The sequence below is a fragment of the Hibiscus syriacus genome, unplaced genomic scaffold, assembly GCF_006381635.1.
Source record: "Hibiscus syriacus cultivar Baekdansim isolate YM2019G1 unplaced genomic scaffold, ASM638163v2 tig00110890_pilon, whole genome shotgun sequence".
Lineage (NCBI taxonomy): Eukaryota > Viridiplantae > Streptophyta > Magnoliopsida > Malvales > Malvaceae > Hibiscus > Hibiscus syriacus.
In genome coordinates this window covers 11,167,894-11,190,892 of record NW_024062900.1, presented here as the reverse complement: position 1 = coordinate 11,190,892, position 22,999 = coordinate 11,167,894, and the positions used below count along the sequence as shown (strand labels likewise).

The following is a 22,999-nucleotide window of genomic DNA, read 5'->3' as shown; positions in this document are numbered from 1 at the left end:
CCGACATATGCCAAATTTCTCAAGGAAATTGTTACTAAGAAGAGAAAGGTTGAGCAGTATAAAACAATTGCCACGTCAAAAGAATTTTGCTCTTCCTTAAGTAAGCTGCCACCAAAGAGACATGATTCGATAGTTTTATCATCCCATGTTCGATAGGAGATAAATTTGTTGGGAAGGCATTATGTGACCTTGGCTCAAGTGTGAACTTGATGCCTAAGTCAATATTCGTAAAGCTTAGGATATGAAATGCGAGACCAACCTCGTTTATCTTGCAATTAGTCGATCATTCGCACATTCGACCAGAGGGGCGAATTGAAGATGTCATCGTCCGGGTTGACAAGTTCATTTTTCATGTCAATTTTTTTATTCCGGATTGTGAGGTTAACGCTAAAACACCCATCATCTTAGGGAGACCCTTCCTAGCTACCGGTCCTATCCCCATCGACTGTGAGAGGGGTGAGCTAACCATACGAATGACCGATCAACATGTCACTGTAAATGTTTTCCGATCACTCAAGTACATGGATGATTCTGAAGAATGCCAGATCATTTTTGAAGTAGATACAATAATTGCAAAAGAAGCATATCAATTTTGCCATGACAATTTCATTCAGCTAGATGATAATGAGAGGCTACTAGAAGACTTAAAGGCCAAAGAGCCTAACGATTTTTCATTCAAGGAACAACAGGCTAGCTTTCTCAAGGCTAGCCCAGGTACGCGTTTTGAACCTTTAAACTTTGAAGAGTTTGTTCTTCCTAAGCCCTCATTACAGCATGCTCCTACCCTAGAACTTAAGAATTTGCCACAGCATCTTAAATATGCTTATCTAGGTAGTGACGGAACTTTGCCTGTGATTATTTTCTCTGCCCTTACTCCTAACCAAGAATCGTGTTTGTTAAGTGTTTTGTCACAGCATAAGAAATCGTTAGGTTAGACGATGTCATATCTCAAGGGAATAAGTCCAACAATCTGCAAGCACAAAATCCTACTAGAAGAATGCCACTGCAAATCCATAGAGCCACAACGCAGACTAAATCCAATCATTAAGCAAGTTGTAATGAAAGAAATTCTCAAATGGCTTGACGTTGGAGTGATTTACCCCATTTTAGATAGTTCTTGGGTGAGTCCCATTCAATGTGTGCCTGAAAAAGGAGGCACGACCGTGGTGACAAGCGAGGACAATGAATTGATACATACTCGCACGATCACTGGGTGGCGAATTTGCATGGACTACCACAAGCTCAACAAGGCCACCAAGAAGGATCACTTCCCTTTACCGTTCATCGATCAAATGCTAGATCGATTTACTGGCAAAGCATTTTATTGTTTCTTGGACGGTTATTTGGGGTATAACTAGATTTCCATCACACCAGAGGACCAAGAGAATACCACATTCACGTGCCCCTATGGTACATATACTTTTTGAAGAATGTATTTTGGACTCTGTAATGCCCCGACAACTTTTCAGGGTTGCATGCAAGCTATATTCTCTGACATGGTTGAGGACTTTCTTGAAATTTTCATGGATAATTTTTTTTGTTTCAGGTGACGACTTTAAAAAATGCCTCGGCAATTTGGCAAAGGTACTAAAGCGATGTGAGGAGGCTGATCTTGTGCTGAATTGGGAAAAATGCCACTTCATGGTAACAAAAGGCATTATTCTAGGACATAAAATCTCATCAAAGGGCATTGAGGTAGATAAGGCCAAGATCGAGGTGATCAAGAAGCTTCCCCCACCAAATTATGTTAAGGGCATTTGGAGTTTCCTTGGGCATGCTGGGTTTTATAGACGATTCATCAAAGACTTCTCCATAATATCCAAGCACTTGTGCACCCTGCTGCAACAGGACCAACAGTTCGTGTTCGATCAGAACTTCCATGGCGCATACTTATCTCTACACCGATCGAAGTTCCTCCAGATTGGACTGCCCCGTTCGAATTAATTTGCAATGTAAGTGATTTTGTCGTGGGAGCTATGCTTGGGCAACATAGAGGTAAAATCTTTCATGTCATATATTATGCCAGCCGTACCTTAAATGATGCACAATTAAATTACACGACCACTGAGAAAGAATTACTTGCCGTGGTATTTGCATTTAACAAGTTTAGGCCATATTTGATAGGCACCAAAGTTATAGTTCACACTAATCATTCAACTATAAAATACTTAGTGAACAAGAAAGATGCCAAGCCTAGACTGATTAGGTGGATATTACTCTTGCAAGAATTCGACTTAGAGGTAATCGATAGGAAAGGTACTGAAGATCAGGTTGCAGACCACTTATCTAGGCTAGAGAACATTTCAGAATGCCATGACATTTTTTATATTAAAGAAGAATTCCTTGACGAGAAAATTTTATATGCCACGGCAATTCCGTGGTACGCTGACCTTGTTAATTTTCTTGTTAGTGGTGTTTTTCCTTATGAATTAAATAACCAGGGCAAAAAGAGGTTTCTGCATGATGTCAAGTTTTATTTTTGGGACGAGCCTTACTTGTTCAAGCAATGTGCCGATCAAATGATTCGATGGTGCGTCCCTGAAGAAGAGAAAAGTGATATCTTACACCATTGCCACAAAATGACATGTGGAGGGCATTTTGGAGGTTCGAGGACTGTTACAAAAGTCCTCCAATCGGGCTTCTATTGGTCATCGCTATTTAAAGATGCCCACGAATTTTGCAAAGCGTGTTACAGATGCCAGCGCACTGGAAACATTTCCAGACGACATGAAATGTCGCTGCAAAATATTCTGGAGATAGAACTTTTCGATGTTTGGGGTATTGATTTCATGGGTCCATTCCCATCTTCCTTTGGAGACTTATACATTTTGCTTGCGGTGGACTATGTTTTAAAGTGGGTTGAAGTAATTGCTACGCCAAGGAACGATTATAAGACGGTGCTCAAAATCCTTCACAAGAACATATTCACTCGATTTGGAGTCCCAATAGCCATCATCAGCAATGAGGGAACTCACTTTGACAACAAGCTGATTGCCAAGGCATTACAGAAATTTGGAGTGCGACATAAGATTGCCATGGCATATCACTTGCAAACAAATGGGCAAGCTGAAGTGTCCAATCAAGAAGTCAAGCAAATCCTTGAGAAGGTTGTGAATCCTCGAAGGAAAGACTGTTCCCCCAAGCTCGATGAAGCATTATGGGCCTATAGGACGGTATTCAAAACACCTCTGGGAATGTCACCTTTCAAGATGGTATATGGAAACGCCTGCCACCTACCAGTTGAACTAGAACACAAGGCATACTGGGCAATCAAGAAGCTAAACTTCGACGAGCAACTTGCTGGGGAGAGACGATTGCTTGATCTAAATAAAATGGAGGAGTTTCGAGCGCAAGCATAAAATGCCAAGGAAAAAAAACAAAAAGTGGCATGAGAAAATGCTTTTGCCACGGCATTTTCATGTGGGCCAGAAAGTGCTGCTTTTCAACTAAAGGCTCAAACTCTTCCCTGGTAAACTGAAGTCACGTTCGTCGGGACCATTCGAAATCCATCATGTTTACCCATACGACGCTGTTGATATCAAGAACATGAACGATTGATCCATCTTTAAAGTCAATGGCCAGTGCCTAAAGGCCTACCTGAGAATCTCACCTACGCGTAACAAGTCGGCGCTGCTCTTGCACGACGTCGACACTGGTCTGACATCTTAGAGATGCCGTGGCATTTTAATTTTACTTCTGTACATAAATTATTCTTGTCTTGCTGTTATTTTAATATTTCCTATTAATTATTTTTACTGTATTTTTGTAAGGGTTAACCCACATGGAGAGCACGTGAGTTGTATGGAAGAAGCTTGTGAAAATTTAGGTGACAAATGAAATGGAAAATGAGGGAAAATTTTTATCCTTTTGACTTTTGACTTGAGGGATTGAATTTTTTTTACTTTGTTTCTTTCCCGTATAGACCCCACCTTTTTATAACATGTCCCCACAAAAATCTTCACTTTGTTTGTATCCCTTTTTCACTTTTTACCTTATCTCTTTCAACTTTCACTTTCTATCTTCTTCTTTTCCTTTCCGTTTGACCGAGCATCCATAACCGATCACGATCCAAGCTTTATTTCTCATTTTGTATTTTGTTTTCACGATGGTCTGATCACGACCCCCTCCACCACCCTTGCTACCACGATTGGTAGATGATGCAGCCCGCGAACGGTTCCAAACTATCAAGAACTGATGAGTCTTTTTCGAGTTGGGGTTTATCTTCTCCGAGGAGGAGGATGCTGACTTAGGGAGCGAGGTGCTCGATGTGATCACCACACATAAGTGGCAAAATTTTCCAAGCATCTCACCGCCGTCAACGCAACCATAGTGAAGGAGTTTTATTCAAACATCACCGAGCTAAATCAGCATGCCGTGGTGGTTCGTAGCATTTTTATTCGTTTTACTCCTTCTGCCATTAATCGCTACTTAAACTACAGGTTGTTGATGACCACCATACTAGTTTTGCACAAGAAGCTGACAATGAAAGTTACCAAGGCATCTTGGAATACCTTTGTCTTCCCGATACTCAATGGAACGGGCAACAAATGAGCAGAAGAACCGAAGGCCGGGAGAGACTACTTCCACAAGTGAAGTTATGGAATCATTTCATAAAGCACAAACTCTTACCCACTTCCTACAACACCACCGTGTCCTGCCAGTGGATGCTCTTGCTGCATTCAATCATATTCGAGTGAGCCATCGATGTAGGGAAAATTATCGTGGAACAGACACATTTATGCCTGAAGCGACCTGCTAGTGCCTTGGTATTTCCAAATCTCATCACCGTCTTATACCATAAAAAGAAGGTTCCTGAAGAAATGTTTGATGAGATTTTACCGGGTATTACTAGAATCACCAAAGCAAAAATCACTCTGTTGTTGGGTTACAAGGAAGCCAAGGGGAAGGAAAAAGAGGCAACCACATCTCGCGCTACACTATTTCCACATGCCAGGGCAACTTCAACCGCCCTGGAGCAAGTAGTTCAGCGCACTCAAGAGCATGTCGGGTAGCTGTCCGATAAACTGATGACATATTTTGCCTACGCCAAACGTTGAGTTGAATTTTTCGCCAGTGCCTTGATGGAGTTTCTCCCGCACACAAACTTTACCATTCCTGTCTTCCCTGACATACTCGTACCAACGAATGAGGATGCCGAGGCATCTGCAAAAGCACCCTACCCTGATCCAACTGTTGCTCAACACTCATCCAGTAAAGACAGTCACTAGCTCGTTGAAGCGAACGATCCAGTTAACCCTGATCCAGTCCATGCAGTGTCACCCGACGTAGATCGAGAAGACAACCTCTAGCTCGCCAAAGTCCCGAAACCACCACAATTTGTTGAACCCCTGGCAGCTGAACATCCTCATATGCCGCAACCTACCGCGTCTATGGAAGAAGCACACCCTGAAGTACCAAAGCCCACTGAGTCAACCGAGGAGTCATAATCCGAGATGCCACTGCAAGCTCCTTTGCGTAGGAGCCGACATCACCTTAGGAAGGCATCTCAACATCAGGAGCCCCCACTCCCAGTCATTCCAGAAGGACCTAGCACTCCTCCAGCCGCACCTGCATCTGACTCCAAACATTCTAGCCCCGCCAAGCTAAGAAAGCACACTCGTCATGCCACCGCTGCACCACCACACGCTTAAAGCCAAGGTACCTTGCATTGCATTGCATTTTCTAGCATGTAGTTTCATTTTCCTTAGTTTTAGTAAGCATTGAGGACAATGCTTCTCTCAATTTTGGGGGAAGTAGGGTTCTCACATTTCTCGCATCATTACATGATAGTAGCAGTAAATTAAAAATGCCATGATATTAGTAATCGCCTGAATAGTTTTCTGGAATTAGTTAAGGATGCCCAATAATGATGAATTTGATGGCTAGGATAGAATGTACATGACTGGTTGAGGATGATAGAACCAACCCTAGGACTTGTTTCTCTGAAATTTTTGAATACACGATTGTATGCTTTCCATGCTTGAGGAATTTAGGAATTTTTTATAAGAGAATTATTAAAATGTTGTGGCATAAAATTTTGACTATTGAAAGCCCCGTTTATTTGCTTAAAAAATAATATAATTTGAAGTTATGAATAAATGCCTAGGCATATTTGTAGAGGGACACTCTACTATGCTATGGCATATGAGTGAATGAAAGATGTCACGGGATGACTCTATCTGACTAGCTCGGGGGTGGAAGGTATTCTCTCTTTCACCTAGAGTGTGGGATGATAGAGTGATGGGTTGATTGAGACAATGTTATGGCAAATTAAGAAAGCTTGCGTAGAAAATATTTAAGTTTGTTAAGCATGGACTGGATACAAACACGCGCACACCCACACAAAGAATCTTTCCATAGGGGACAGTACTAGATTTCTCGACCTAGTCTAGCATGTTGAAGCCATATGTGCTGAGGGTTGAAATTTTATCCCATAAACTATTCTGCTTCTGAATTTGTCATGGTATTTTTGTTTTGCTTATTACTATCCATTGCTTGAGGAGAATCAATAGCTTAAGTTTGGGGTGTGATAACTCCGTAAAAGGCCACATTTTGGGACCTTTTAACTTAAGTTATTGAATGTATAAAGCCTTATTTAGGACCATATAGATACATTTAGTTGCATGCGGTGAATATCGGTTTACCGTGGCATTTTATTTTTACAGCGGTGTTGCTTTATGGGAAAGGTACTTGTCTGATGATGTGCAGGTATTGAAAGCAAGGTAAAGAGGAAAGAAAATGCCGTGACATAAGGAGATTGCTGATTTAAATAAAAATGCCAAGTTCGACTGACATTTCGAAACCGCACAAGGTGAAAGAAGATATTTTTCCAGCCAGTTGTCCCCGACTTTCCGTGCCCTCTGCCCGAGAAATCCACCTCGAAGATATGCCTGGAGGAATTGGCGCTGCAACCGCCGGTTTTTCTGATGACACCGTCTGACCCTGCAGATCTTGTCTGTCCTTGGGCGCCTGCGACGGGATTATACCGGTCCATCAGCCAACTACCCAGGCTGCATCATAGTCTATTTTGCTCAGCTTTCAAGCACTTAACCATGATTTTTGGGGTTTCTTAGGAAAGTTAATATCATGTATTTTCCCCTATAAATAGAGGATGAATCCACATTGTTAAAGACTTTGGTTCCACCCAGATTTGAGCTTAAAAAGTTAGAGAGAGAAGGTCTCATCTTTCTTCGTCAATCCTACTTGCCGTGGCATTTCTCCTTGACAAGCCAGAGGGAGTGGCTTCCTGAGCATCTGAGAGGAGCCAGTTCACTAGGAGCAGTGCTTGTTGTCCGAGGGAAGCATTGGGCAGTGCACGTCGAAGGCTTTCTCTCCTCCCTTAGTTCTTTGCTTTCATATTTTGTTATTGGGTTGTAAGGAACGAATGATACTTACTTTGTGCTTGTTTATTTCGAACCCCACCATGAACTAATCCTATTTGGTGGGAGTTCACTTGGATGTTTAAATTTTTATTTCAATGAATGGTTGCTTTGTTATGCTTTAATCTGTTTTGTTTATGAAACTTAATGCCTTAAGGTTATAGGAGCTATGAGAGTAGTCTTTCCTAAGGAGGTCTTGAGGGTTCGAGAGAATACCTTGGCAAATTATCGCTGCTTGTCGTGTGAGAAGGCTAAAGTCATATATATATATATATATCAAATCAAGTATTTGCATTTTATTTTGCCTTGACATTTGTATTTTTTTCCCACGCATTACAATTTCATTTGCCACGACATATCCAATTACTACCACACCACCATCATTCCATTTCCACATCAGTCATTCTATTTTGCCACTGCATTATCATTTGTATATACCATCACTAACTTTACTTAGGTGACAAAGTAAAGTGCCTTGACAAACCTATCTGATTTCCCCAATTCCCTGTGGTGACGATACTCAACTTACCACTTTATTACTTGTTCGATTTTGGATACTTGTACACATATCCGCACTCATTTTATAGTACCCACAAGAGCAGACAGAAAGATTAATCCAATGGCCCTCGTGAAGCCATGTCACCAAGCCACACCAAAGATATACAAAGCAATCTAAGCCGTTGGATCAAAGATGAATCCAACGGCCAAGCTTCATCTTCTCCAAAGTATCACCGACGTCACCACTAACAGGGGAGTTCACCGGCGCATGCGACTCATGCGTTGGTCCTGTCATCTCTTTTGTCAAGCTGCCATCGCATCGCCATCGTGTCGCCTTCGTGCTATTATCGTCACCGGCTGATTCGAAGCCTGTAAAAATCAAAAAAAAAAATAGGAAAATTAGAGTTCAAATAACCTTCATGAATCTGAGCTCATTCTAACCGTTTTTTAGCGGGAACGGTTGAATTAGAGGCCAAACATCATTAGTATAAAAGGACTTCAATCATTATCATTCATCACAAGTAATCGTCAACAGTATGCATATAGTACCACCAAGAGCAAGAGTCAAGGCATTTATCCAAAGATTTCGAATGAAAGAGCTAGGAGAGAAGTTTTTACCCTCGAGATTCCACCACTACCGTACATCATCGCTTTAGGTGCAAGGTAAACTTTTTTTTGGGTTTTTTTAGTTCGAATAGGTGTTGGATATGTGGTGGCCGACGTTCGACTGACAATTTTTGGTAGGGTGGTCGATGGTCGATCTGCGTCGGTTCGGTTGAGGAATTGGTAGCCTATGTCAGGTTTTGGTTAGTGAAGAAGGGAAGTTGGGTTTTGTCTCTTGTGAACTATGGTTTTAGGTTTGGGGATTGAAAAATATTTGGATAGTTTGTGGGAGTGTTAATGGTGTTCTTGAGATTTAGGAGGAAGAGTTGAGCTTTGATCTTAAAAAACGTTGGGTTACATTTTGTGTTGGTGGAAGATCAAATTTTGTTTGTAAGTGATGAACACTTGATGTTTCTTGAGAAATGTGGGTGTTTGATCCAGAAAACAAGTTTTGGGTTGTTTTAGGTGTTTGTAGTGGATCTAGCTTGGGTTTTTTTGATGAACTAAGGATGAACGTGATGAACATTGGAAAGAAATTGAGAGGTTTTTTGCTTGAAATTTTCGGCTAGATGAGAGGATTTGGGGGTAGGAGAAATTTTGATGCGTTGAAAATAAAGCTTTCTCAAAAATTTTGTCTTTTATATTGTGAAATTTTTGGGATAATTTCTTCATAAAAACACTACATTATTAGCATGTTTTTATTTTTGGATGTGGCACTTCATTTATTTTATTTTAGTCACCAAATAATTGTAATTTGTTCTCCGAATTTTGAATGAGTTCAATTTAGTAATTTCTTTCCAATTGCCTTGATTGCTTTATTAAAAAATGTTTAATTATTAATATTGGATATCAATTATGAATCTTTTTAAAATGGTCATACGTTTAAACATAGAATAAAACCTTTAGATTTTTCAATCTTTTAATTTAATCGCTAACATTAAAATCAAATCTTAGATTTTTATTAAAGTCTTAGACTTTAAGATCTTTAGTTTTAGTCTATGTTATTAATTAAATCTTTAGTTTAAGTTCTTTAATTAGAAATTAATTAAGATTGGAATTATCCTTTTTAGTATTAGTTTCTTTAATAAAATTAATTAGAAAATCAATAAATAAATTCATAATTTTGAATAAAATAGAATCTCTATTTTTTTAATATTGAAAGAAATGATCTTAAAATAACTAGACATTTCTTGTTCAATATTTTCAAATAAATAAATATTCTACTAGTGGTCACTTTGAAAATTAAATGGATTCATTTATTAAAACAAAAGGGTAGATGTTTGTTCCTACGTTTAATTGCTAATGACTCGCTGTTTGATTATCGTCAAAGGCTTGGTCTTTGTTCTTTAAATCAAAGAACATCCCTATTCTTTTAAATAATAATTTGACTAGCTTGTCACCTTTATTTCTCTTTTAGGGTTTAATAATTGGTTAATATAATATATTTTTAAGGATGGTAATATTTTATTATTTCGATAAAAAAATAAGAAATAATCGTCTTAATTCCAATTAAGGGGTTAGTTTATGGGTTAGTTTCTTCTTTAATTGGAAATAGACAAATATTGTGCGTCTCTCTAAAATTCTTTAACTAGGCTTAAATATTCTTATATTATGGAATAAAAGGATCATTAATTAAACAAATATTTGAATTTCTTAATTTTCAATATAGGGATAAATTCATAATTGAAGGTATCAATTTATGGGCGTTGTGGGGTGCTAATCCTTCCCAAAGCGTAATTGACTCCCGAACCCATAATCTCTGAATCGCAAGCCGAATCCCATCTTTTTAAATTTTTATTTAAAAGGACGTATCTCGAGTTTTCAACCTACTCAATCACAAAGATTGATGACAACTCCAAATATTTCAAATCTTTTCAAAAATTTCAATTTTTTAAATTTATTTCATATTCACATTCTTCGAGAAAATCGACACGACAAACATGAGATGGAGATTGATTAATGTTTTGGTGCAAGTTTAAGTTCTGTCTTTATGATTGTTTTGTCGATTTTGCTTTTATTTTGATTTGACTTTGTCGAGTTTATCTCGAACATTTTTTATAATATTATCATGGATACTCTTTTCCTATATTAAATTTAGAAATAATTTTTAACGAGAACTATGATAATACCTTACTTTACCAAAAATAATATGATAAAATAAGTATTATATGTCCAATTATATTAATTTTATCTTTAAAGGTGCTGAATTTTAGTATTGATTATTGATAATGAAAAATAATAATTATAAGAACCCTGAACTCCTAGTCTATTTCCACGTTTAAAAGTTCGTTTTGTTCCTGATTTAGGATTTTGTTTAAGGCGGCTAGGGCTTTGCTTTGGCATACCTCTCTCTATAAATGCAATTCTATACTGCCTACTTTTCCAAGTTTTTCTCTTTCTCATTATAAATACTTCAAAACCTCTAACAATTCCCATTCTTAAACTTACAAATTTGTTAGTTTGTCCATTTAAACTCGTTATTTGATCCGAATTCTCATCTGGGTATCTTTTATTCTTCGCTGAACATTGAGCATTCATCATCAACATTCTCAAGTTATTCGTTTTGTTATACCATACTGGTAAGTTTTTGTTTGGTTGCTGTTTTTTCATCAAATACCCATCTCATGTTTTTATTGCTTTCTGTTTATACTCCGATTGGATTCCATTCTCATTTAATTCAATCTAGTTTTATTTGCCCATCTTTCTTTTATATAGAATTATCGGTTTCTTTGATTGTTATCTGATTGAGTTTTTGTTGTTCTGCGTCTTTCTTAGGTTTCAATCTTATAGCATTGATCCAACACACTTCAGCGGTTTGCTTTTGGGAGATTAATCGAAAGTTTGAAGTTTTGGGATAGTGTTGAATTCGATTATAAGCCTTTATGTCATTATGAGTTACCCTGAATCTTCTTCTTCGATTTTGAGATTGCCCCAATCAACTTATGCTGGCACTGATGCCATTGGAATTTGGTCTGAATTTGACCCAAACTCAGAGGCTGAACAACAACAACAACAACAACAACAACCTCCTTTCAAAAGACCTAGACTTTCTGAAGATGGTCAATCTAGTGTGGTGCAATGCTTGCCTGCAAATTCCAGGGCGCCTTTGAACCCTCCTGTCAACAAGGGAACAAATAAAATCTTCTTTAAAACCCGGATGTGTGCGAAATTTAGATTGGGGACTTGTAGGAATGGTGAAGGTTGCAACTTTGCTCATGGCATTGAGGATCTTCGCCAGCCTCCTCCTAATTGGCAAGAACTTGTTGGAGGTGGACGTGAGGAGGAATATCGTCAATCGGGTAATTGGGACGACGATCAGAAGATAATTCGTCAGATGAAGCTCTGTAAGAAGTTCTTTAATGGCGAGGAATGTCCGTATGGGGACAGATGTAATTTCCTTCATGAAGCTCCATCAAAGTTCAGGAATGACATGGGGAGGTTTAGGAAGAGCTCGGGTATTAGCATCGGCACAACAGGTCCAGCAGCTGCTCATGGAACTCCATCTGATCAACAAGGAACCAGTAGGCCTGGAAACAGCACTGGTTCTGATGCTTTCCGAGGAAATATGAAGCCAGCGTATCCGGTTTATTGGAAAACGAAGTTATGCACAAAGTGGGAAATAACTGGTCATTGCCCCTTTGGTGAGAAATGTCACTTTGCTCACGGACAATCAGGTATGTGTCATGTTAACTTTCATGTTCTGGATCTGATTTAACTTATTATTTCTGCCATTTTACTTCCTAGTTTGAGTTTAAGATGGTTTCAAATACCATTAACAAGTTAGACTATGACTTAAGGAATTACTACTTTGAAACTCTAAATATGAGATCAAGTTTTAATGCGCATACATTGGTTATATGCATATGCTTTCAAGTGTTTGATTGATGCATTATTTGCCATGAAGACTAATGATGAACTTCTTCTCTAAATCGGGATATCGACTGAAAATCTGTATCTAATTCATTGCCTGTTCTTGAAATCAGAATTGAAGTCAATAGGTGTTCGTGATGATGGCGACTTTGGGAATGCAGGTCCAGGTTTGACAATAATTGGTTCCATTGCAACAAAGCTGCACAACCTTCCTGCAAATGATCCACCTATAGTGACAGTCAATGCCCCTCCATCAAATGAGGAAAAACAGGCTAAGAAGTGCTTTCTTAAATGGAAAGGAACAAGGAAAATCAATAAGATTTATGGGGATTGGCTTGATGATATGCCATTGGTGCACAAATTGCCCAGTCAAGTGGAGAGTTAAGAGTTTTGAACTTCAAATGCTAGTATGATTCTTTCGAGATTTTTGCCTTCCATTGATTCATTTGAAGAGAATTCAACATTTTAATCTTCTTCTCTTTGTTTTGGAAAATAAAGTGTCAGCCATGGTTGTTTTGGCCCTTATAAAATAGAGTTTTCATCAAATTGTCTCTTCATTCTTTCTTTGTTACCATTACTTTCAGGGATTGTAAATTTGAGCATCAAATTCAAAGCAAAAGTTAAGATTGTATCCAATCAATATTGTAAATATTTTATATATATATTAGGATAATGTCAATTTAGGTATATGCATGATACACATCATAAATCATATGATCCTTTTTTCTTCTGTGACTAAAACAATCGTATTCATATGATCATTCAGTAGAGTTTCTGCTTCTTAATTTCATTTCAGAGATCACCATTGTGTTCCAGTAAAGATGGTTCGTGCATGTAAATTTTGTTTATTATGTAAAATATTATTAATAATTTATTATTCAAGCTAAATAAATATTTTATCTTATTATTAAAATTAGGGTAAATCACACTGTTCATCACTGAACTTTACTCTCTCTCCTATTTTTCTCACCTGACTTTCAATTTGATCAATTTGCTCACTGAACTTTACAGATTGAATCATTTTGCTCACTCTACCATTAACTATTTAACGGCGTTATGACATGACACAAGCATCAAAACGACCTTGTTTTGAAAAACTCAAATATACTCCAAAACGACGTCGTTTTGATGAGTAAAATAGAAAAGAGAGTAAAGTTCAGTGACTCATGGTGTAATTTACCCTTTTTCCTTCTCTTCTTCATTCTTTCTCCACCGACCACCACATTATTTTCATTCCGGTCACCATTGATCACAGTAGATGGTGGTCTTTCGGCCCAAATTTCATTAGTTGGTTTGTCTCGACCCCTGAGTCTGAATCTAGTGGTTGTTTCACTGAAAAATGTCACAAAATCCGTGAATTTGACTGAAACATTTCAGTTTCCTTACTTTCAATCTCAAATTTTTTGACTTCAGATCAAGTTCCAACAAAATGGAGTCCGGTTTTTATTTTATTTTTTAATTATTTCATATTAAATTATAATAAAAACCCATGTCATTAGAGGTTAGAGAGAAAACGGTCGAGCAAAATGATTCGATTGTAAAGTTTAGTGAGTAAATTGATCAAATTGAAAGTTAGGTGAGGAATATAAAAGAGAATATAGTTTAGTGAGGAATGATGTAATTTATCCAACAAAAAATTGCACAAAATCAGTTTATATTAATCTGATTTTTTCTTCTCCCGTCACCAACTCGCTACCCCTCTCAAATACTATAATCCTGACAGAACCCATAATTTCTTCTGCCGGTCGCCATGGCCATTGACCTTAGTTCCCACGTATTTACAGGCAACCCTATAAGATCCAAAACGCCTAAACTGCACGACCCAGTTTCACTTTCTTCAGCTTTTGAATCTCTCAAACTCCATCTCCACCAAAACCCAGAAAACCTCCCTCCTCCAAAGTCTCCTCTTTTCAAGGTCTTGCTTTTCAAAAAGGGCAGGCCTTTGGTTTCATCTTCCGTTAGAGGGGATGGTGCTGTTCCCAGTTGGCATCTGGGGTGGATCAGTTTGGCCGATTGTAAAGGTCTCTTGGGGAATTATGGGGTTCAGTTGACCGAAACGTCCTTTGTTTATTTGGGTTCAAGAGCCGATGAAGATGTTGTTTATTGGGCTATTGATGTTTCTGTGGATGCTTGGTTGGTTTCCGAATTGAGTTGCAGACAGCTTTGCTTTGTGGATCTTAGGACACTGATGATGGCTACTGATTGGACTGATCCTTGTGTTATGGGTGAATTGGCTATTGCTGGTCATGTAAGTGGTGCAAAAAAGTGGTGATTTTTTATTCATACTTCTATAATGTTTATAGATTTTAGTGTTTTCGTGCCTTTGAAGTTTCATTTCTCTGTTAAAAACTTGACTTTTTTTAAAGTGAACAATGTCATTGAAGTATCATCCAGTTGGCGTTTGTTAGAGTATTAAAACAACTAAGTATTGAATGAACAAAGTGGAAACAATATGCATTCTTTCATAATGGGAAAAGCTTCCTGATTACAGTAAACACTCACTACCTTTATACACAAAGAGAAGGAATATAAAATGGAGGGAAAAGATGTTAGAGATGAGAGAGAGAGTTTGTTAGCTCTAACAGCTCTAACCACCTCACACTCTTCACACATGCACATATGCACATGTATGAAATACATGCATACATCATACACTAACATTCCCCTTACTAATCCAATCTTTACTCTGCTAACTCCCTTACTGCATAGACACTAACATTTCCCTTACTGCTTCAAACTTCATGCTTTAAAAACTCCACATTGTAGTTGAACAACCAACAGTTTCTGTCTATGTTTTATAAACAACGGTGCTGACAGTGGTTTAGTTAAAATGTCAGCAACCTGTTCATATGCAGGGACCTCAAGAACCTGTAGTTTCCCTGCCTCACACTCTTCACACATGCACATATGCACATGTATGAAATACATGCATACATCATACACTAACATTCCCCTTACTATCCAATCTTTACTCTGCTAACTCCCTTACTGCATAGACACTAACATTTCCCTACTGCTTCAAACTTCATGCTTTAAAAACTCCACATTGTAGTTGAACAACCACGTTTTTCTGTCTAGTTTTATAAACAACGGTGCTGACAGTGGTTTAGTTAAAATGTCAGCAACCTGTTCATAGCAGGACCTCAAGACCTGTAGTTCCCTGCTGCAATCATTTCGCGAACAAAGAAAAGATCAAGTTCTACATGTTTGAATTTTGAGTGTAAAACCGGATTGGCACAAACAGCAACAGCACTTGAGTTGTCACACCACAACGTAGGTTTCCCATGAGGAACAATATGCAGTTCACTCAACAAGGATTCAAGCCATCATTTCAGCAGCTGCACATGCAACACTTCTATATCTGCTTCAGCTGTTGAACGAGCTACAACTTGTTGTTTCTTGAACTCCATGCAACTAATTTCCTCCAAAGTAAATACAATACCCAGATGTAGATCGCCTATCATCATATCTGCTCCCCAACTTGCATCAGCAAGCCTGTCAAAGACAATCTAGAAGAGGTCAAGAAATGCAAACCAAAATCAATCGTTCCTTGTAAATATCGTAAGATGCGTTTCACTGCTTGAAAATGAGTTGCAAGGAGCTTGCATGAATTGGCACACACGATTAACAGCAAATGCAATGTCTGGACGAGTGATCACAACATATTGTAATGCTCCCACAATGCTGCGATATTGAGAAACATTCTCAACAGGATTTCCATCAGTGGCAGAAAGCTTACAGTTGGTAACCATAGGTGTAGGAAGACCATTCGCATTTTGAAAACCATTGCGACTTAGTAGCTCAGTTATATATTTCTGCTGACTCAAAACAACACCTCCAGAATCATAACTGACTTCAATGCCTAAGAAATAACTAAGAAACCCTATCTTTTAAGGCAAATCTTTCATGCAGTTTATCAATAACCACCTGCACCTCACTTGGTTTATCACCCGTGAGTATTATATCATCAACGTAGACAAGTAGATACATCAAACAATCTTCCTTCTTTCGAATAAAAAGAGAAGAATCAGATTTTGATACCACAAATCCTTCAGTTTCGAGATAGTTCCTCAGACTATTAAACCAAGCACGTGGTGCTTGTTTTAATCCATAAATAGCCTTATGTAATTTGCAAACCAATTGATTACCACCAAACTCAAAACCTGGAGGCTGGGTCATATAACTTCTTCTTCAAGCACACCATTTAGGAAAGCATTATTAATGTCCTGTCTAAGCTCCATCCTTTCGATAATGCCAAAGTCAGGATAACTCGTTACTGGTTTAACAACCGGACTAAACACCTCATGAAAATCAATACCTGGCTGCTGATGAAAACCTTTTGCCACTAATCTTGCCTTATAGCGAGCAATTGAACCATCTGCATTTTTCTTTATTTTGAACATTTACAAAGCTACTACTGTTCGATCAGGCGGCAGAGGCACGAGGGACCAGGTTTTATTTCTCATCAAAGCTTCATACTCCTCCTGAACAGCAGCTTTCCAATGCGGACTAGTTAAAGCTTGCTTGATGTTATGTGGTTCTTCATTAGTCCAAGTTATAGCTTGAAAAATTTTAGGCTTCGAAATCCCACTCTTACTCCTTGTTTGCATTGGATGAACATTTAAAGTAGAGTTGCATTCAACTTCAGCAGCTGGTTGATTAGGAATATTAGTAGGAACAACAGTAGAGCTTGACAAAGATTGTGTTGTTTCTATACTATTTCCTTCATGAACACTAGAACTACCAGCTCCTTCCTCATTAGTCGTAGGTGATACACCATTTCCAGCCATACCATAATTACCACATCCTTGTTGAGTTCGAACTTGCGGTGCAAAAACAAGTGGCAGCTCCCTCGTTAAAACATGCGAATCTGCCAGATCATGACTCTTTAACCTGCAAGCTTCATATGGAAATTTTCCCTCATCAAAAATTACATGTCTGGAAATAAACATTCTCCCATCATCTAGACAACGATACCCCTTGTGTGATGGACTGTACCCTAGAAAAATACACTGCTTAGATCGATACTCAAGATTATGGTGATTAAACGGTCGTACCAAAGGAAACATGCACAACCCACCCTTAACATTGAATAATCAATAGGTTGTTGATGTAAGACTTCAAAAGGTGACTTTCCATGTAATACTCCTGTAGGTAATCGATTAATTAGGAACACAGCTGAGGTAAATGCATAACTCCAGAATTTCAAAGGCAAAAAGGCTTGGGATAGTAATGCCAACCCCATTTCAACAATATGACGGTGCTTTCGTTCAGCTTTTCCATTTTGCTCAGATGTACTTGGACAAGAGATTCGATGCTGAACTCCATTAGCTAGAAACCATCCTTTCAACGCCTGATACTCTCCACCACCATCACTCTGTAATATCTTAATCTTGACACCAAACTGAACTTCAACAAGTTTATTAAAATTGAGGAAACATTCCATAACTTCTGACTTTCTCTTAATCAAATAGAGCCATGTAAATCTACTGTAAACATCAATAAACGATACATAATAGGCAAAACCATCACTTGAAATAATAGGAGCTGGTCCCCAAACATCAGAGACAACTAACTGGAAAGGAGCAGTGTACTCAGTAATTGAAGTCGAAAAAGGGAGCTTGTGAGCTTTACTTTGTAAACAGGCATTACAAACTGAAGATAAAGAGCTTTCATTGACATCAATATGACATGATTTCATTACTGTTTTAACCACACTAAGAGTTGCATGCCCTAATCTTTTGTGCCATAGGTCTAATAGGCCACACGACTTAGAGACATTATTTAATTGCATGTGCTTTATATTAGGTGACAAAAGCTGGTATAAACCATCATCCGTGAGCTTCCCTGTCAGTAACACGGTCTGCGTCCGAGAATCCTTCACGAAACATTCAAAAGGATGAAATTCAATAAAGACGTTATTATCCCGAGTAAACTGAGAAACATATAATAAGTTTTTCTGAATAGTAGGCACATGCAAGACATTTTGCAAAACTAATGGCTTCGTTTTAGAGGGCAAACAACTTTGACCAACATGAGAAATTTTAACACCTTCTCCATTCCCTATATGAAGGCAATGATTACCTGTATAAGCCATACTAGTATTAAGAAGAGACACATCATTAGCAACATGATGTGTTGTCCCCGTATCAGGATACCACACTGGATCAATATTACCAGTGGACATAGCTGGCCGAGGTGAGTGAGAAGTGGAAACAAAGGCAGCTGATGGATTCACAAATCCTTGGGAACTTTTAACCGAATCTAACCCACCATAAACTTGCATTGGAGAGTACCATGGAACCCCTGGATAAAAAGGATCCTGAACTAGGCATCATGAAATGCAAATTAGAATAAAAGAAGCCATGAGGGGAAGGAAAAGATGCACTCATCGAGGGAAAAGATGCACCCGTCCCATGAGTAAATGCTTGAGCATTTGAAGAAAACTGTTGCTTGTTTCCAGAATTTTGTGATGACCTCCACTCTTCACTGCTTCGAGCATCAGTGGAGACACCAGTAAAGTTTCTATCAAAGCGATGATAGCATTTTTGCACTGTATGACCAAATTTACCACAAAGCTGATATTTAGGACGATTTGAATTATCAAACCGTCCTCGACCACGCCCACGATAATTATCACCCGGTTGTCCTCGCGTAGCATCATCTTGCTTGGTAGTAACAGTAACCTCAGAAGATCCAAAATCACGCTCCTTAGTATCAGTAGATCTAGAGACCAGATTAGCTGAAATTCCTTCAGTGAGAAAAGCCTTATGTCGCGTCTCACAATCAAGCAGCATTTCAGTGAGCACATCTAACGACAAACTATCGCGAGAAGCAATAGCAATAACAGATTCAAATTCCATGGATAGACCAGCAAGAATGACACTGACCTGCTCGTGTTCAGTAATTGGACTACCGGCAGCACATAACAAATCACAAATGGACTTGACTTTGGCAAGAAACTCACTCACTGTCTGGCCAGCTTTGCGTTGAGAGTGGAGACTATGTCGAAGGGATGATATCTTGGCACTAGATCTAGCACCAAATAATCGAGCAATAGTGGTCCAAATAGCATAAGCAGAGGTGAGTCCAGTAAGAGATGAGGTAATATTTCAGTACTAACCGTAGTGAGCAACCACGATGCTAACAGGTTATCTTGCTGCTGATAGAGATTAAACGTCGAAGTATCCGCAGCATGACCTGATTCCGTTGTTGTAAAAGCAACAGGAGACTCCCCATCATCCGAAATAAAACGAAGCAAACCATATCCATCAATAATGAGAGATACCTGATGCTTCCATAGTAAATAGGTACCCTCAGAAAGTTTAACCACATCCTGTTTGGGTATGTGCTGCACGGAGGAGATCTCCATCATACACAACCACACGCAGCAGTAGACTAACGATGCTGGAGCTCCCAACCCTTGGCGACTGATACCATGTTAGAGTATTAAAACAACTAAGTATTGAATGAACAAAGTGGAAACAATATGCATTCTTTCATAATGGGAAAAGCTTCCTGATTACAGTAAACACTCACTACCTTTATACACAAAGAGAAGGAATATAAAATGGAGGGAAAAGATGTTAGAGATGAGGGAGAGTTTGTTAGCTCTAACAGCTCTAACCACCTCACACTCTTCACACATGCACATATGCACATGTATGAAATACATGCATACATCATACACTAACATTCCCCTTACTAATCCAATCTTTACTCTGCTAACTCCCTTACTGCATAGACACTAACAGAAGTATCATCCAGTTGGCGTTTCTGAGTTTTGTGTCAGTGTTTACAATATTATTACATTTCTTCAGGCAAGGCCATTGCTCGAATGGCATAAACACTCACGATTTTGTGGTCATTGTGGAGATAAAACCGTCCCCAAGGAAGCCGGGAGAATGAAACAATGCTCCAATGAGTTATGCAAGAAGAGTATTTACCCTCGTCTTGATCCAGTAAAGCATTCCCCTTATCTGCCGAAACTGATGTTTCAACTTTGAAATTTTAACCATTGGATTTGTGGGGTGTCTCTTCAATGTTTATAACTAATGTTTCTTGTCAAATAGGTTGTCATCATGTTGATCATTGATAGAGAAAATGATCGTGCACTTTTAGGTAGACAACCCCTATTCCCACCTCGAATGTGGAGTTGCTTAGCCGGATTCATAGAGGTAACTGTCTCCCGCATCTTCAAGCTTCTTATCATGTTTTATCTGTAATTTGTAAGGTTAGAGAAAGCCATGAGAAAGGAAGCAATTTAGCCTTTATTCTCAACATCCTTGTTGAAGGAAAAGAAAAAAAAATGCTTATTTCTGCGATTATATTCCTTATATCTTATGGTGTACTTAGCCAGGGGAAAGCTTAGAAGAAGCTGTGAGGCGAGAAGCATATGAAGAGACCGGTATTGATGTTGGAGAAGTTGTCTATCATACTTCTCAGCCATGGCCTGGTATCATTTTGCAGGATTGTTTACAAGCATAAAACATTTCTTTTCCGTTCTCATTGTAAAGTGGTTTATTTATTTATTATTAATTTTAGCTAGGAAGGTGGATAGAATATACCATGTATAAGCTGATGGTAGTTTAGACTCCAATTGTCTGGTCAGGCATATTGTGCTATTGTAAGACTAGATGCCTGTGCTCACTTCTCCCATCTTTTCACTTTTTTCCTTCCGTTTTTCTTGCATTCTAGCATTTGTTTAGTCGACTTGGTTCTTGCCCATCATTTGGGAGGTAGAAACAGAAAATCTGGTCTGCAAAAAAGCTTTTGATAATTATCTAAGACCTTGAAATATTTGCACGTTTTGTTTCTTAAAACAGGTCTCCGGTCTGTGCAATGTTTATGCGTTCCATTCGCTCCCAGTTCATATATGCATATTTATACCTGTTACTTTTTAAACATATTAATCTGATCTCTTTTCAGTTGGCCCAAGTAGCCTACCATGTCAGTTGATGGTCGGGTTCTTTGCATATGCGAAATCTCTTGATATAAATGTGGATAAGGAAGAACTAGAAGGTACTTGGGCATGCTGAAATGTAATTCCATTTACAATTTCGGATTCCTTGTTGCTTTATTCTTTGAGATGATAGTTTTTAGTCTTTCCTCACTCTTGGAAATTTAGTACTCATCACACTTGTGCTATGTGCTATATATTTACATGTGTAATGCATACAGCATACTTACGAGGTTCGTAAAGATCCATTGTATTTTATTTAAATACTCGAAACCCCAACAGCCGCCGCTGCCTTCAGCAAGCTAGAGCAAAGTTGTTTTCCATTATTGTGCACTTGTTCGATCGGGCTTAAAATCATAATAATGCTGAAACTTTATGTTCATCTAGATGCTCAGTGGCACAGTAGAAAAGATGTGAGGAAGGCATTAACATTTTCTGAATACAAGAAGGCACAAAGAACAGCAGCGGCTAAAGTAGATCAGATGTGCAAAGGTGTGAAAAAGCGACAGCAAGAGAGTTCAGCAGCAGATAAACGTGCAAAAAACGGGGAACCTGCTCCCATGTTTGTTCCAGGGCCATTTGCAATTGCCCATCATCTCATCTCAGCTTGGGTTAATAAAGATCCACAAACTGGTGTCGAAGTTCAATCGAAACTGCGTGGTGGTTTCATTTCAAAACTATAGCATTCTCATTCTCTTCCGAAGGCTGCAGAAGATCCCTTGTGCTTGTTTCAGTTGTCCTTGTATCCTTTCCAATAAGAATCACTTGAAATTCTGCCACTTGTATTAGAAAGCAGTTCCGGAAATTCCAATGTGAAGTATGACCATTTTCATTTGTGTAATTTATATTCATAATAAATGTTTGATATTAGAGCATTTTATCTTAAACTCTCATAGCATTCAAATATAATTCATGTTTCCTCAATTTGTAAAATCCGGGAACTATGTTGAATGACCGGAAAAGGTGATTTGATCAACTAGCAATTGATGCTCCTTGAACTCCAATTTTGTATTAAATATTTTTAAACACAAATATTTATAGTATTGTTCTCTATTTAATCTGCTTATGAAGGTGATTTGATGATTGTGGAGAGAACATATGTTTTTAAATTCAGTTATTTCACTGACCTAATATCATTTGATTCTTTTTGTCAATTTTGAGTTATTCAAGTCAATTCAAATTATTGATTACGTTTTCGAGTTCGATTCGAATTGAATTTTTGAAATTTCGAGTTACTTGAAAAACAGAAAATTTAACCAAGTATTTTGACAATTTTATGATTTAGTCTCTGTTTTCATTATTCCTTCAATTCCTCCTCTATTTTAAGTTCATTTTTTATCAAATTTGAGCAACATGCTCCTAAACCATTGTAGAATACATATGTACTTTCAATTCCACTTTTTGATAGCAGGTTTTTTTTTTTGTTTTTTTTAATTTAATCCCTCAATTTTTCATAAATTCCTTTTTCTTAAATTCATCATGTATTCAAATTTGAACCAAATTTGACTCTGCATGAAGATGGTGCTTGCTCAAGATTACAACCATTTTCACCTGCAACTCCAAGAGCTAGGACTTGGAGATTCTGGAAAATGTGCTTTGGGTTGCTTCAGCTTTGTTCATTATCTACTTTGGTGATAGGAACTCCAATTTTGTATATCTACTGTTGCATGATGAACGAATCAGAAGGTAA

General features: G+C 38.2%; 2 protein-coding genes across 2 annotated transcripts; both read left to right on the top strand.

Moving 5' to 3' along the window:
• The first annotated feature begins 11,293 nt into the window (after positions 1–11,293).
• On the top strand, positions 11,294–12,990 carry LOC120144503 (zinc finger CCCH domain-containing protein 39-like). The gene is made up of 3 exons (XM_039158542.1): positions 11,294–11,327; positions 11,358–12,154; positions 12,464–12,990. Exons 2-3 carry the CDS (start codon positions 11,371–11,373, stop codon positions 12,733–12,735), a joined length of 1,056 nt encoding a protein of 351 aa, XP_039014473.1. The 5' UTR covers positions 11,294–11,327; positions 11,358–11,370; the 3' UTR covers positions 12,736–12,990.
• A 1,047-nt stretch (positions 12,991–14,037) lies between these two features.
• LOC120144538 (nudix hydrolase 19, chloroplastic-like) lies at positions 14,038–22,201 on the top strand. Its single transcript, XM_039158581.1, has 6 exons — positions 14,038–14,598; positions 20,171–20,311; positions 20,423–20,527; positions 20,706–20,805; positions 21,279–21,371; positions 21,697–22,201. Exons 1-6 carry the CDS (start codon positions 14,101–14,103, stop codon positions 21,990–21,992), a joined length of 1,233 nt encoding a protein of 410 aa, XP_039014512.1. The 5' UTR covers positions 14,038–14,100; the 3' UTR covers positions 21,993–22,201.
• The last annotated feature ends 798 nt before the right edge of the window (positions 22,202–22,999 follow it).

Excerpts from the sequence above, each read along its gene's own strand:
- LOC120144503 (XM_039158542.1), top strand. The coding sequence starts at position 11,371 with ATGAGTTACCCTGAATCTTCTTCTTCGATTTTGAGATTGCCCCAATCA. Across the intron at positions 12,155-12,463 it reads CTTTGCTCACGGACAATCAG|AATTGAAGTCAATAGGTGTT; the intron begins GTATGTGTCATG and ends TCTTGAAATCAG.
- LOC120144538 (XM_039158581.1), top strand. The coding sequence starts at position 14,101 with ATGGCCATTGACCTTAGTTCCCACGTATTTACAGGCAACCCTATAAGA. Across the intron at positions 20,312-20,422 it reads TTTACCCTCGTCTTGATCCA|GTTGTCATCATGTTGATCAT; the intron begins GTAAAGCATTCC and ends CTTGTCAAATAG. Across the intron at positions 21,372-21,696 it reads GGATAAGGAAGAACTAGAAG|ATGCTCAGTGGCACAGTAGA; the intron begins GTACTTGGGCAT and ends ATGTTCATCTAG.